This window comes from Rhineura floridana, chromosome 6, assembly GCF_030035675.1.
Source record: "Rhineura floridana isolate rRhiFlo1 chromosome 6, rRhiFlo1.hap2, whole genome shotgun sequence".
NCBI lineage: Eukaryota > Metazoa > Chordata > Lepidosauria > Squamata > Rhineuridae > Rhineura > Rhineura floridana.
Window position 1 is genome coordinate 19,695,044 of NC_084485.1, and position 15,097 is coordinate 19,710,140.

A 15,097-nucleotide genomic window follows, 5' to 3' on the forward strand; every position below is an offset into this window, starting at 1 on the left:
GCGGAGACAATAGTCAAGAAATCAGAAGAAGGCTATGACTGGGGAGGGCAGCTATGAGAGAACTAGAAAAAGTCCTCAGATGCAAAGATGTACCACTGAACACTAAAGTCAAGATCATTCAGACCATGGTATTTCCGATCTCTATGTATGGATGTGAAAATTGGACAGTGGAAAAAGTGGATAAGAGAAAAATAAACTCATTTGAAATGTGGTGCTGGAGGAGAGGTTTGCGCATACCATGGACTGCGAAAAAGACAAATAATTGGGTGTTAGAACAAATTAAAGCAGAACTATCATTAGAAGCCAAAATGATGAAATTGAGGTTATCATACTTTGGACACATAATGAGAAGACATGATTCACTAGAAAAGACAATAATGCTGGGAAAAACAGAAGGGAGTAGAAAAAGAGGAAGGTCAAACAAGAGATGGATTGATTCCATAAAGGAAGCCACAGACCTGAACTTACAAGATCTGAACAGGGTGGTTCATGACAGATGCTATTGGAGGTCACTGATTCATAGGGTCGCCATAAGTTGAAATCAACTTGAAGGCACATAACAAACAGCACTTCCTAATGACCGTGCCCCTATTAGACCAGTTAGGACTTCCCAAGCTGTACCCAGCACCAGCCCTATTCCATAGCCTCCTCAAGTGCTTTTGCCAGGACAGAATGTGCGCTTGATAATGCCTCTTGCTAGCAGTGAGAGATGTGTGGATGCAGATGTGGCCCTTAGAAGGTTGCCCAACAGGGATGCAGCCGTTGGGCTGAGAAAGGGTTCCCCCCCCCGCCCTATATGTTAAATCTTCAACCATAGAGGGACTATTCACTATATTTCTATAATCAGCCTGTCTTCATCATCACTGCTGCTTGTGTCATCATATTCCACATGTGCTTGCTTGTTTATCACTTCCACACTTAGCTTTTTGTAAGAGTTGGAGACTGTTCCAGAGCTAGCAATGAAAGCAGAGGGTTTTTTAAAAGCAGGAAATCCAGGTTTACAAAGCTTTCCTTGATTATCATCTGGTTTCACTGAGTGGACGTTCTTATCTGTACATCTAAGGTGGCCAGAAGAGTCGTTTGTCTCCTGCACATGCTTTGAACCATGTAAAGGGTTATTTGAAACTGACATATCAGGAAGCAGCTTCGATCTGAGCAAAACAGGACACTGAGTTTCGAAGGTGGGTGCGAGTTGCTCTTTTAAAGATGAATACAAATCCCCGTGTGTGGATTTTTCTTTTCTTCCTGTGGTGTGAACAGATGTCTCTAAGACATTTTGATGCTTCACTTCTATGCTATTGCAGTCTACTTCTGATCCTACAAAAATAGGACTAGTAACCTTTGAATCAACAATGTCACGTGAATTGCTCTTGCCTGAAACTGTGAATTCAAAGTTACAATGCCCAGTAGAAGACCAGTGATGGTCAGAATTAACATCTGGCTGTGGCTCTTTCTGAAGTATTCCTAAGGATGTAACATCGAAGGTGCTTGCTTTTTCCACCAGTGCATCAGTAGCCAATGGACAGGAATATGATGCTGTTGGAACATCTGGAACTGTAGCAATTACATTAAAAGAGAGGCTACCACTTGAGTGTTGCTTAATGGACCCAGGAATCTCCTATCAAAGATGGAGAAGAAATTATCAATTCATTAAATTCTATGACTTTAAAATCTAAAGCAACTGAGTGTACTATGAAAATTTAAAAGTTCATTTAACTACATTGACTAAAGCTGCAATCCTAGCTGTGTCTACTCAGAAGTAAGTCCCACTGAATTCAATGGGGTTTACTCCTATACAGGTAGGATTAGAATTGCAGCCTCTGGGCAGTATTCAATGCATTTGTCCATTTGTGCAATGGACAACTTCTCCTTCCTCTCCTCTCCCTGCATACCCCCTAAATCTGTTCTGGGGGTTCCCCCAACCTCTGGAGCATATTTGGGGAGGGCATGGGATGAAGAGGGTTTAGTTGCACAAATGGAAATCCTTGCACTAACAGAATGAGTGCACTAGACAGTGCACTATGTCTATGAATATTCCCCCAGAACTCCGCCCATAAAGTTATTTTCTCACAACAAAATCACTTGTGGCAGGCATCTTCTGGTAAAGAAGACTATCATGCAACTTGTTCTTATAAATGGTATCTCATGTATTGTGCGGGGGGGCACACACATTTATGAGCTCAGATTTTATATGGATAGCTGCAATGCCTGCCAAAATTAATCTTGCAGTAAGAAGATATCAGAAATGGGAAATCACTGACCATCACAAATCACTATCATTACATTTCCTTTCTTGTCATAATGGCAAGCGATAAACATTTGTCTTTCACGATGTTGCCAAACATCCCAGCAAGTAACATTACTGTTTTCATTTTCATTGTACGCTAGGACTTAATAATTTTGTATAGACTGCACAATTTTACACACACTTATCAGGCTATTCTCTCTCCCTTCACACTATTTGTATACAACCCATGATAGTAACTCCACCCTGTTGCTCCTAGGCAACTCAGATATTCTTGGATGTGACCTGCTCTAACTGTTCTAAGCCTCAGAGTAGTGTTGCAAAGATCACCAACTGTTTGTGGCTCTGCTTGCTGTCTTGACACTAGATCTGCTTCATGGTTGGCCTTGAATCTTGTCCTTCCAAGCTTTTCTTGACATAATCCTGTTCAATCCATTCTGCAGATACTCTATTAAAAACGATCTTCCCACAAGGGCTCTGACAACCACATTGTTCCCTCCCAAGCCTTTCTTCTGTTGCAACTCCACTACCAATGTGTGGTATCCAACTAAACAGATCCACCAGCACAAGGATATTTCGCTGTGTAAAGGAACTTCCACTCCCATGAGCCCCTGAAATCTGTTCTGGGTTTTCCCCCAATCCTCCGGAGCAGATTTGGGGATGATACAGGGGGCAAGCGGGAAGAGGAAAGGGAGGGGAATTTCCATTGCACAAATGGAAATGCTTGCACTAATAGCTTTACTTAGTTGGGTACTGCCCAAAATGAATTACCTTTTGCTTTTTACAGATTCAAAACTATCCAGAGGACAATGGCTGGTTTGTCATCTATTCGTCCATTCAGCTTATCATTTAGCCCAAAGTTACTTGAGTTACCAAGAGATGGAATAGTGTTTCCAAATGACTCCTTACTTCTTTCATCTGCTTATTTTTCACAGAGGAAGCTGCTTGATCAGTTGGAGTATAAGCTGTCTCCTGTGGCAGATCTTGGTCATTCCCTATTTGGGAAGAAAACAGTGACATAAACATGATTAGCAGGGTGATGCATGTAGTGATTTCCCCACCACCACCTTCTCTGGGCAAAAAGGTTGCAGATGGTTTTTGCTTAGATTTGATTTTGTAGTTAGTGATTCTCAGAATGCATTTGGTGAACCATATTTTACAAGCAGCTGTTTAATATTGTTATTTATGTAGATATCTTTGTCATTTTATCCTTAATGGTTTGAGGAATGTATAATTATATTTAAACATCTCAGTGAAACTGGCTAGGCTGCCTGCCCAAGGTTACTGCTCCATTTTATGGCTGAGTAAGGAGCTGACTAAGTTTGCCATGTCTAAACCCAACACTTGTCTGTACTTCACTGGCAACATCACTTGAATCCCTTTATAATAATAATAATAATAAAATTTTATTTCTAGGCCGCGTATCTGGCCGAATTAACGGCCACTCTAGGCGGCGTACATAGACTAAAATATAACACAGAGTAAAATGTAACATATAATACAAAACAACAAACCTACCCACATCATACAAAGTTTAAACTAAATTAGACAGAGGTCTCGAATGCCTGCCTAAAAAGCCATGTTTTCAGTCCTCGGCGGAAGCCTGTCAGGGACGGGGCATGGCGGAGATCATAAGGCAGAGAGTTCCAGAGGGCGGGGGCCACAATTGAAAATGCCCTCTCTCTGGTCCGCACCAGCTTAGCTGTTTTGACTGGTGGGACCGAGAGAAGGTCTTGGGAGGCTGATCTCGTTTGGCGGCCTATCTGGTGATGCTGAAGGCGTTCCTTTAGATAAACTGGACCAAAACCGTGTAAGGCTTTAAAGGTTAAAACCAACACCTTGAATTGGGCCCGGTAAACAACTGGAAGCCAATGCAGATCTTTAAGTACTGGAGTAATATGGTCTCGGCGGTGGCTGTTCTTGATCACACGTGCCGCCGCGTTCTGTACCAGCTGTAATTTCCGGACCATCTTCAAGGGTAGCCCCACGTAGAGTGCATTACAATAGTCTAAGCGAGAGGAGACCAGGGCATGTACCACCCGTGGGAGCAGATGGACAGGGAGGTAGGGTCGCAGCCTCTGTATCAAATGTAATTGATACCAAGCTGCCCGGCTCACCGTCACGACCTGAGCCTCCATGGACAGCTGGGAATCAAGAACAACACCGAAGCTGCGAACCTGGTCCTTCAGGGGCAATCTTACCCCATTCAACACCAGGTCAAAATCACCCAACCTCCTCCTATCTCCCACAAGCAGTACCTCGGTCTTGTCGGGGTTCATCTTCAGCCTGTTTCCTCCCATCCATGCTTGCAAGATGGCGGCATAGGAGGCTGACGCTTTAGTCAGAGCTCCGGAAGCCATATTTTAACATCCAAATCTGCCACCTTAAAACACTTTAAAACCTTTTGGGGGACTTGTACGAGAACTGCCCTACCCCCCCTTTTATACTACAGCGGTGAGAGAGCATTGTGGGGGGCCGTCTGAACACTGGATGCGACCTGCCTTCCTGCCTCCTGTCTCCGGCACCGAGAACTCGGTGGTGAGAGCGCCGAGTTTGGGGTGCTAAGGTGAGCAGTCTCATGTTCTGGCTGTGAGCATTGTTACTAATGTAGCCAAAGTGCCACTACCCATGCACAAGAGGGAGGTACCAGAAGGCTTGAGAGAACCTCTTAGTTTTCAGTTTTTTTAAAAAAAAAAACCTAAGGTGGGAAGAGAGGATACCCCCAAAAGCCTAATGAGAACTCAGCATCTTCAGTGGCCATGGAATGCTGACCAGGGAGGGAGAAGGAATGGAATGGTGGTTTACTTTGGAGGAACAGCATAGCCATTGTGAATAGCCATTCATAGGAAAAGACTATCTAGTCCTGTCAATCCATAGCCATACATGCTGCATACTCACCACATGAAATCAGTGCTAGGGCAAGCCCATCTTGAGGTCTGTATGTCTTATTTAAAGAGCATAAACAAAAATGAGGTCCTTTGTGCATCTACAGCTCACAGTTGTTATGAATAAAACAATCAGAAAAAAGTGGAAGTTGGGGAACAAAACTGGAAATGGTGGAACTATCCAGAATTAGCACTGTGGGAGCGCAGACATGTTCTGTGCTTCAGGTGTTGTCCAATCTGGGTATGGCACCCTGAGCTCACAAAGATGACAGGTGGGATAGGAGAAGGAAATATTGAATGCTTCAAAGGAATGACACCAAGAAGCAAAGAAGCAAGGGAATGTATTATTACACCTATTAATATCTTTTTCTTAACATAAGCGAAGTAATGGCGTAATACTTCCCAGATTCATAACCCATGTATCCATTGTTCCATCCATAGGACCTCAAAGCATATTAAATTAAAATTCAAAATATGTAATATTGACAGCCTTCTAGTTCCAATGATCAAGAGACAGACTGAAAGGGTGCGATACAAATACTACGCTGGTTTCTGTCCTGTAGCAATAAAAAAAGCTGAGCCTTGTAGAAATCCATCCCTGGAAAAACAGTTTATACTCTTTAGTGCCGCAATTACTAGTTCATGTCTTCAAGGAAACCAGTACCAAGGAGCTAAACTGAGATGATTAAAAAGAAAAAAGGAGATTGTGTGCTGAAAAGACATTGTTCCAAGCCTCTGCATTAATTCAAAGACAGGCAGGGTAACTGAGGGCCCTGGGATATTTATTTATTTATTATTTAATTTGTATCCCGCCCTTCCTCCCAGCAGGAGCCCATGGCAGCAAACAAAGCGCTAAAAACACTTTAAAACATCATAAAAACAGGTCTTAAAACACATTAAAACAAAACAGAGTTAAAAACATTTTAAAAAAACAACTTTAAAAAAGGGTTAAAAACATTAAAAAACATATTAAGCTATTAGGATATGCGCAATCCCACCAGCGCAGGAATGGGAGAAACCTACAGCCCTCTAGATTTTGCTGAATTCCAACTGCCATCAGCCCAAGCCAGAATGGTCAATGGTGAGGGATGATGGGAGTTGTAGTCCAACAGCTTCTGGAGGGCAACATGTTCCCCATCCTTGCACTGGCACTGCATGTGACTCAATGAAAATTAAAGCATTTCTCCACTGCAGTCAAAATTAATGCAACGACATAACAATAGCCATGTTACAGTCTTCGTATCTGTTATATCAGGGGTAGGGAACCTTTTAGGCTCCGTGGGCCAGAGCCTTATTGGGAACTGCCTTGCGGGCCAAATTTGACAGGTGTGCAGGGATGTCACAAATGACAGCAGGATTTTTTGTCCTTTGAAGTCCCAAAGTCAGGGCTTTTCCTTTTTCCACAGACAGTGCTTTTGCTAGCCATTCTTCTGTCTTTGTTTCCTATCCTTCTGGGAGCATACACAGCAATTTAATTGGAAAGAAATATGTCAAGAAGTTGAGAATGTAAGGTCTCCCACAAATCTGCACAGAAAGCATTACTCCAAAGCTTCTTTGGAGTGACACATACTTACACTAAAAGTCCAGAGACCAATCGAATTCTGCAGGCACTGTCCACTCCATCAGGTAAACAGGAATTGGAAAGCTAAAGCTTTCCACAGTAAACCCAAATGATTTGGCAGCCAAATACACCAACACACTACAGTGAACTAGGACGGTGCTAATGCGTAGATAAGGAGTCTGGCAATACTTTTTCTTTTGTGCTTGGCCTAGTCACAATTCTGCATTCTCCTAACAATGAAGGCTCAATTCACATTTTACACAGCAAGGGGATTTGCTGAGTATACAATGGAGCTTGCCATGATAAACACTATGAAGTATTAAGTAATGAATTATGCTTGTAAATAGACTTGGAGACCTCGTAGATAATGTGCTAGGGAGTATGCCATGGCCCCTTGGCATGAAGTGCTTTTACAAACAATGTTTCTACTACATCATGGGTGTTCACTACTATAAACACCAGTGCATGTGCAGGTAACACACGTGTCTCACCTCTCTCAAGCTAATGCTCTACATTATGTAAGACCAGGCCTGCACAGCTTGTGATTCAGGCAGCTGCACACAGCCCACCAACCACATATTGTGGTTTGACAACCCACATCTTAATCTATTCATTCTCAAATGAGCAGCAAAACTAGATTTTCCAAGACCCTGGTGAGCCATCCTTCATGGATGGCAACCTGAAGTAAGCTGTTGTCGCTTGATTAGATGCAGAAGCATGTTTTAATTTGCAACACTTTTCTCAAAATGTCAACATTTGTTTTTGTGGATATGAGAGACAACTAGAAACAATTGTGGGGGTTCCATAGTGAAAGCAGGGAGTGCCTAGGGTGGGGCGAGTGTAATTTTGCCCCATCTTTTAGTGTGAGCTTAAATTGGGGATTTGGCATCATTAGCAAAAGTGCTGCTGCAATCTATAAATACATGTTTGTCTAGTTGGTGGGTGAGTCTGGTTGTCACTCTTGTACTTCTGTATTTTGGTTCTGTTAATAGTTCTTATGTTCCCGTATGCTAGAAGTTTAGTTTAAACTGATGTTTTAAGAGGATATTTTATTTATTTGTTCTGTGCTGCTCTGAAATGTGCCCTGCTGGAGATGGGGGGACTGAATCTAGGATATTGTGTGTGCAAAGCAGATACTCCACCACTGAGCTACAGCCCTTCCCAAACACACGCCTTACACAGGAATGCTTGTTGAGGAGCTACAGAAAGGCCATGAAGCAATCTAAGGAGCAGCTGCTCTTGACCTGAGAATATCAGTCAATAAGGAAACTGGAGTGGCAGTGTGCTTCTAATTATTATGTAATGGAAAGCCACCCTTACCTTGAGAGGCTGTTGAAAGACAAAGGCATTTTCCACAAGGGTCATGGCTGTCAGATGTGTGGGAATGGGGACGCGTTTTTGGAGTCTCCAAGGCTCTACTCGTTGGCCAGTGTTGCTTGCCCATCCTGCTGGTTTTCAATAGAATGAGTCTGTGCCCATAACTCCCTTTATAGCTGTAAAATAAAATATACAGATCAAGTTTTATATCTTTAAAAAATGTCTTATGATCACTACTGAGGACATTTCATCACAATCATCGGTGGGACCCTCCAGACTGGTGTTTTTATACAGGTGCATTCTGCAACATGCCATTGACTCAACAATAGTGGATCAGTGGCAAATTTATATTGGACCATCCATCCATAATTCTCTACTTTATTAGTTGTTGTGGGATGCTTCCCTAATATTATTGCCATCTGGAGGGGCAACAACAGCGGGGGGGAAAAAAACCCTCCAGAGTATTTATGGTATAAAAAGGTATAGGATTTCAGAAGAAAGTTACAGGATATGCACTGATTGGAAATGCAGCAGTATGCCTGTCCTCAAACGTCTGCAGGTGCGAACAGCAAGACTGCATATAATTGCTGATACCGGCACCAGCACCAATAATCAAGAATGCACAACATAAAGGACATCTGGAGGGGCCCACTGACTGATGTTTACTGCCCAAGATTAACAGTCAAGAAAGAAACAACTCCACAAGGTTGTCTTCTGCAAAGTTCACCTAAAAGTTGACTGACCCGTTCATAGTTTAGATAAATGATCATTCAGAAATGAAACTTTCCTTCTGCTTTCATAAATCATAGGCAGCCCTACTGCAAAGCAATAATAAATCACTTTGTGTTGTATATGAAATCACACCAGTATATATGAAAGTCTTGTAAAGGATATGAGCTTCAACTGGCAATTCTCCATTCAAGTTTCATCTCTGCCCTAACTAGTTAGCCTCTGATAAGCCACCATCGGCCAATTTTAGCTTCTGTGACAAGGGATGCTAATGCTGGCTTACCTTAGGGATCTTGTAAGGATTACTGAATAATTACGATACTGTAACGTGAAATGCTCTGAACATTTGAACTCTGGGATGTAACATGCCAAGTGCTGTATCTCACTTCTCTATTCTCCTGTCGGATGGCATCCACCCGAGAGTTCTCAAAGAACTCAAAGGTGAAATTGCTGATCTGCTAACTAAAATATGTAACTTGTCCCTCGGGTCCTCCTCCGTGCCTGAGGACTGGAAAGTGGCAAATGTAACACCAATCTTCAAAAAGGGATCCAGAGGGGATCCCGGAAATTACAGGCCAGTTAGCTTAACTTCTGTCCCTGGAAAACTGGTAGAAAGTATGATTAAAGCTAGATTAACCAAGCACATAGAAGAACAAGCCTTGCTGAAGCAGAGCCAGCATGGCTTCTGCAAGGGAAAGTCCTGTCTCAGTAACCTATTAGAATTCTTTGAGAGTGTCAACAAACATATAGATAGAGGTGATCCAGTGGACATAGTGTACTTAGACTTTCAAAAAGCGTTTGACAAGGTACCTCACCAAAGGCTTCTGAGGAAGCTTAGCAGTCATGGAATAAGAGGAGAGGTCCTCTTGTGGATAAGGAATTGGTTAAGAAGCAGAAAGCAGAGAGTAGGAATAAACGGACAGTTCTCCCAATGGAGGGCTGTAGAAAGTAGAGTCCCTCAAGGATCGGTATTGGGACCTGTACTTTTCAACTTGTTCATTAATGACCTAGAATTAGGAGTGAGCAGTGAAGTGGCCAAGTTTGCTGACGACACTAAATTGTTCAGGGTTGTTAAAACAAAAAGGGATTGCGAAGAGCTCCAAAAAGACCTCTCCAAACTGAGTGAATGGGCGGAAAAATGGCAAATGCAATTCAATATAAACAAGTGTAAAATTATGCATATTGGAGCAAAAAATCTGAATTTCACATATACGCTCATGGGGTCTGAACTGGCGGTGACCGACCAGGAGAGAGACCTCGGGGTTGTAGTGGACAGCACGATGAAAATGTCGACCCAGTGTGCGGCAGCTGTGAAAAAGGCAAATTCCATGCTAGCAATAATTAGGAAAGGTATTGAAAATAAAACAGCCGATATCATCATGCCGTTGTATAAATCTATGGTGTGGCCGCATTTGGAATACTGTGTACAGTTCTGGTCGCCTCATCTCAAAAAGGATATTATAGAGTTGGAAAAGGTTCAGAAGAGGGCAACCAGAATGATCAAGGGGATGGAGCGACTCCCTTACGAGGAAAGGTTGCAGCATTTGGGGCTTTTTAGTTTAGAGAAAAGGCGGGTCAGAGGAGACATGATAGAAGTGTATAAAATTATGCATGGCATTGAGAAAGTGGATAGAGAAAAGTTCTTCTCCCTCTCTCATAATACTAGAACTCATGGACATTCAAAAAAGCTGAATGTTGGAAGATTCAGGACAGACAAAAGGAAGTACTTCTTTACTCAGCGCATAGTTAAACTATGGAATTTGCTCCCACAAGATGCAGTAATGGCCACCAGCTTGGATGGCTTTAAAAGAAGATTAGACAAATTCATGGAGACAGGGCTATCAATGGCTACTAGCCATGATGGCTGTGCTCTGCCACCCTAGTCAGAGGCAGCATGCTTCTGAAAACCAGTTGCCGGAAGCCTCAGGAGGGGAGAGTGTTCTTGCACTTGGGTCCTGCTTGTGGGCTTCCCCCAGGCACCTGGTTGGCCACTGTGAGAACAGGATGCTGGACTAGATGGGCCACTGGCCTGATCCAGCAGGCTCTTCTTATGTTCTTCAGTCCAGTCCCCTCTTTATCCACATCTGACTCATGCAAAGCCTTGTATGGTAAAAAATGTAAATGTACTGCCTTCAAGTTGATTCTGACTTATGGCGACCCTATGAATAGGGTTTTCATGAGGCTGAGAGGCAGTGACTGGCCCAAGGTCACCCAGTGAGCTTCATAGCTATGTGGGGATTCAAACCCTGGTCTCCCAGGTCGTAGTCCAACACCTTAACCACTACACCACATCGGCTCTCACTCTGTATGGTACAATGGCAGTATTATGAATCATTACACTGGTGCAGCTAAAGCCTCTGTTCTACCCCCCTTTTTTTACTTGCACAGCAGACTCACTTATTTGTGATATTTGTTTTAATTAGATGTACTTTCAGTAGCATCATACTAATGTCTGCTGGGTATTAAAAACAAAAGGGAAGAAAAAGAAAAAAGCATCAGTGTCTGCATCTGATAAGTTTTAAGGTGGAGTGTAGGAGTTGCTAGCAGACATTCAACTAAGGTACTTGTAGGCTTCATGTTGCGCTATAGCCTCCTGGGAAGCAGAAACTGAGTAACAGCTGGTTGTTTTACTTATTTTAATTATAAAAATATTTGTATACCACTATTTCGTTAAAACATCAAAGCGGTTTGTTGTTATGTGCTTTCAAGTCAATTACAACTTATGGCAAACCTATGAATCAGCGACCTCCAATAGCATGTGTTATAAACCACCCTGCTGAGATCTTGCAAGTTCACGTCTGTGGCTTACTTTATGAATCAATCTACCTCTTGTTTGGCCTTCCTCTTTTTCTACTCCCTTCTGTCTTCCCAGCAAAATTGTTCCATCACCTTTTGCATCTTTTACATCTGTTGGGGGCCACATGTGTGAAGTGGAGCAGCCCTCACCTCCCCTTTTTTAAATCGCTGAAGTACCTTCCCTACCTGCGGCGTCGGGACGGGTGTGACGGCGAGGCAGTGGAGGAGTGCTGTGGAGGTGGGCGCTGTGGGGAGAGACCAGAGTTGGTGTGGCCGGCCCCCTGTGGTGGCTGGAGAGTGGTTGGAGAGTGCGGTGAGGAGCGGCCTGGTGGCGGTAGGAAGAGTGCCGTGGAGGCTGTGAGAGAGCCACGGGGGACGACCGAGCCGAGAGAACATCAAGCTGACGGCAGTTGGGGAGCGGTGGTGAGAGCGCCGCGAGAAACAGCCGACAGCGGTGGCGGCAGCGACGGAGTTGTGGAAGTGCCACCGAGGAGTGACCCAAGGAGTGGGGCCGCCGAGGAGGAGCAGCCCAGCAGCGATGGCGGTGGCGGCGACGAGAGAACGCCGCCGAGGAGTGGCCCAGTGACGGAGAGAGAGCGCCGCGGAGAAACGGCCCGGATCTCTCAGCGGCTTTTGATACCGTTGACCACGGTATCCTCCTGGATCGCCTGGAGAGAATGGGAATTGGGGGCACTGTTTTACGGTGGTTCCGTTCCTATCTCTCTGACAGGCACCAGAGGGTGGCATTGGGAGAGGAGGTTTCAGACCCTTGGCCTCTCAATTGTGGTGTGCCACAGGGTTCTATCCTCTCTCCCATGCTGTTTAACATCTATGTAAAGCCGCTGGGAGCTATCATCAGGAGATTTGGGTTGCAGTGTCACCAATATGCGGATGACACTCAGCTCTATCTCTCATTTAAGTTCTCACCGGAGTTGGCTGTGGGGACTATTTCCAAGTGCCTGGAGTCTGTAAGTGAATGGATGGGAGGAAACAGGCTGAAACTGAACACTGACAAGACCGAGGTACTGCTTGTGGGAGATAAGAGAAGGATAGGAGATATTGACCTGATGCTGAATGGGGTTAGATTGCCCCTGAAGGACCAGGTTCGCAGCCTCGGGGTCATTCTTGACTCCCAGCTGTCCATGGAGGCTCAGGTGTCAGCGGTGAGCCGGGAAGCTTGGTATCAATTACGTCTGATACAGAGGCTGCGACCCTACCTTCCGGTCCATCTGCTCCCATGGGTGGTGCATGCCCTGGTCTCCTCTCGCTTAGACTACTGTAATGCGCTCTACGTGGGGCTACCCTTGAAGACGGTCCGGAAATTACAACTGGTACAGAATGCGGCGGCACGGTTGATTAAAAACAGCCGCCACCGGGATCATATCACCCCAGTGCTGGAAGATCTGCACTGGCTACCAGTTGTGTACCGAGCCCAATTCAAGGTGTTGGTGTTAACCTTTAAAGCCCTATACGGTGTCGGTCCAGTTTATCTAAAGGAGCACCTCCAGCATCACCAAATATGCCGCCTGACGAGATCAGCTACACAAGACCTTCTCTCGGTCCCACCAGTTAAGACAGCTAGGCTGGTGCGGACCAGAGAGAGGGCATTCTCAGTTGTGGCCCCCACCCTCTGGAACTCTCTGCCATATGACCTTCGCCATGCCCCCTCCCTGGTAGGTTTCCGCCAAGGATTGAAAACTTGGTTGTTTCAGCGGGCATACAAGTCTCCTAGATAATTTTAGTTTACAGTGTATAGATGTAGGTTGGTGGATTATAATTGTTTTATATGTTAAAACTGTATTATATGTTGTATTTTTAATTATGTATGCCGCCTAGAGTGGCTGTTCATTCGGCCAGATAGGCGGCCTAAAAATAAAATTTTATTATTATTATTATTATATTGTCTTTTCTAGTGAATCATGTCTTGCCATTATGTGTCCAAAGTATGATAACCTGTTTCATCGTTTTAACTTCTAGTGATAGTTCTGCTTTAATTTGTTCGAACACCCAATTATTTCTTTTTTGCAGTTCATGGTATGTGCACAGCTCTCCTCCAACACCACATTTCAAATGAGTTGATTTTTCTCTTTACTGCTTTTTTCACTGTCCAACTTTCACATCCACACATAGAGATCGGAAATACCATGGTCTGAATGATCCTGATTCTAGTGTTCAGCGATACTTCTTTGCATTTGAGGAACTATTCTAGTTCTCTCATAGCTGCCCTCCCCAGTCCTAGCCTTCTTCTGATTTCTTGACTATTGTCTCCATTTTGGTTAATGACTGTGCCAAGGTATTGATAATCCCCATTGTCAACTTTATATAACTCTTCTGTTGTCATTATTTTAGTCTTCTTGACATTCCGCTGTAGTCCTGCTTTTGTGCTTTCCTCTTTAACTTTCATCAGCGTTCGTTTCAAATCATTACTGGTTTCTGCTAGTAGTATGTTATTAGTATGTTGTTAGTAGTATATTTTGTTAAAAACATCAATGCAGTTTACAATACGTTAAGAACCACCACAGAATAAAAAACATTAAAAATACAATAAAAACAAAGGCCACCTGTTGCAAAAAAAGCTTTAGAATAGCAGGAGTGGATGGCATCCAACAAAACAGGGGGATGGGGGGGGAAGTGACTAGATTCCCTTTTATGTGCAGAATTGTAGTTTATTTGCCTTATTTGTATTATCTTACTAGTGAATGACTTTACAGACTCTACACTCGCCCCTGATGAAGGCCAAGATTTGTCTAGCTGAAACATGTTGAGCACATTTTCTTTACTATTTTTAATAAATCCATTTGGAACTTCATCATCTATGTTTTTTCTTTCTGGCATCCTGGGTTCTCCCCCCCCCCCAATCCTCCTGCAAAAAAAGCTTTGCCTGCATAAACCTGGCAGAACAGAAAGGTTTTCAGCAGGCGCTTAAAAGTTAAAATAGTTGTACTTGCAGAGATGTGGACTCGATGACTATGTGCTTCCGCTTCCCAGAAGGCTGTATGGCAACACGAAATCTACAAAATGCTTCATTGAATGTCTGCTAGCTCCTCTCACAAGACGTTTCTGCTTACCAAGAGGCCATAGCGCAACATGAAGCCTACAAGCACCTCTTAAACTTACCAGATGCAGACCTGGATGTTTCACTAACTACTCCCTGCCCCCCAACCTAATAAAGAGTTCTAGGGAATTCAACAGCTTGCACACTATTTTATGATCTTTTGGTTAGCCTAAGAAAGGTATTGTCCTAATATGCCCTTTGTTTTGTTTTTTTCATTATGGACCGCCAGAGCCACCATTAAGCATTATGTGACTCCTCATAGAAATGGAAATGGACTGCCTTCAAGTCGATTCCGACTTATGGTGACCCTTTCATGGTAAGCGGTATTCAGATGTGGCTTACCATTGCCTTCCTCTGAGGCTGAGAGACAGTGACTGGCCCAAGGTCACCCAGTGAGCTTCATGGCTGTGTGGGGCTTCGAACCCTGGTCTCCCAGGTCGTAGTCCAATACCTTAACCCAGCCTTTCCCAACCAGTGTGCCTCCAGATGTTGTTGGACCACAACTCCCA

At 43.9% G+C, this 15,097-nt stretch overlaps 1 protein-coding gene across 4 annotated transcripts in view; it reads right to left on the minus strand.

Annotated features, from left to right (window-relative positions):
- Positions 1–270: 270 nt before the first annotated feature.
- Positions 271–15,097, minus strand: part of ZNF831 (zinc finger protein 831) — a 100,157-nt gene continuing 85,330 nt past the window's right edge. For all 4 annotated transcript variants that reach the window (XM_061631124.1, XM_061631120.1, XM_061631121.1 and 1 more), the window contains 3 exons: positions 8,012–8,184; positions 3,155–3,240; positions 271–1,618 (listed from right to left, as the gene is read on the minus strand). In XM_061631124.1, the coding sequence (XP_061487108.1) occupies positions 830–1,618; positions 3,155–3,240; positions 8,012–8,184 (1,048 nt within the window). In that variant the 3' untranslated portion in view covers positions 271–829. The remainder of the gene's footprint in view (positions 1,619–3,154; positions 3,241–8,011; positions 8,185–15,097) is intronic.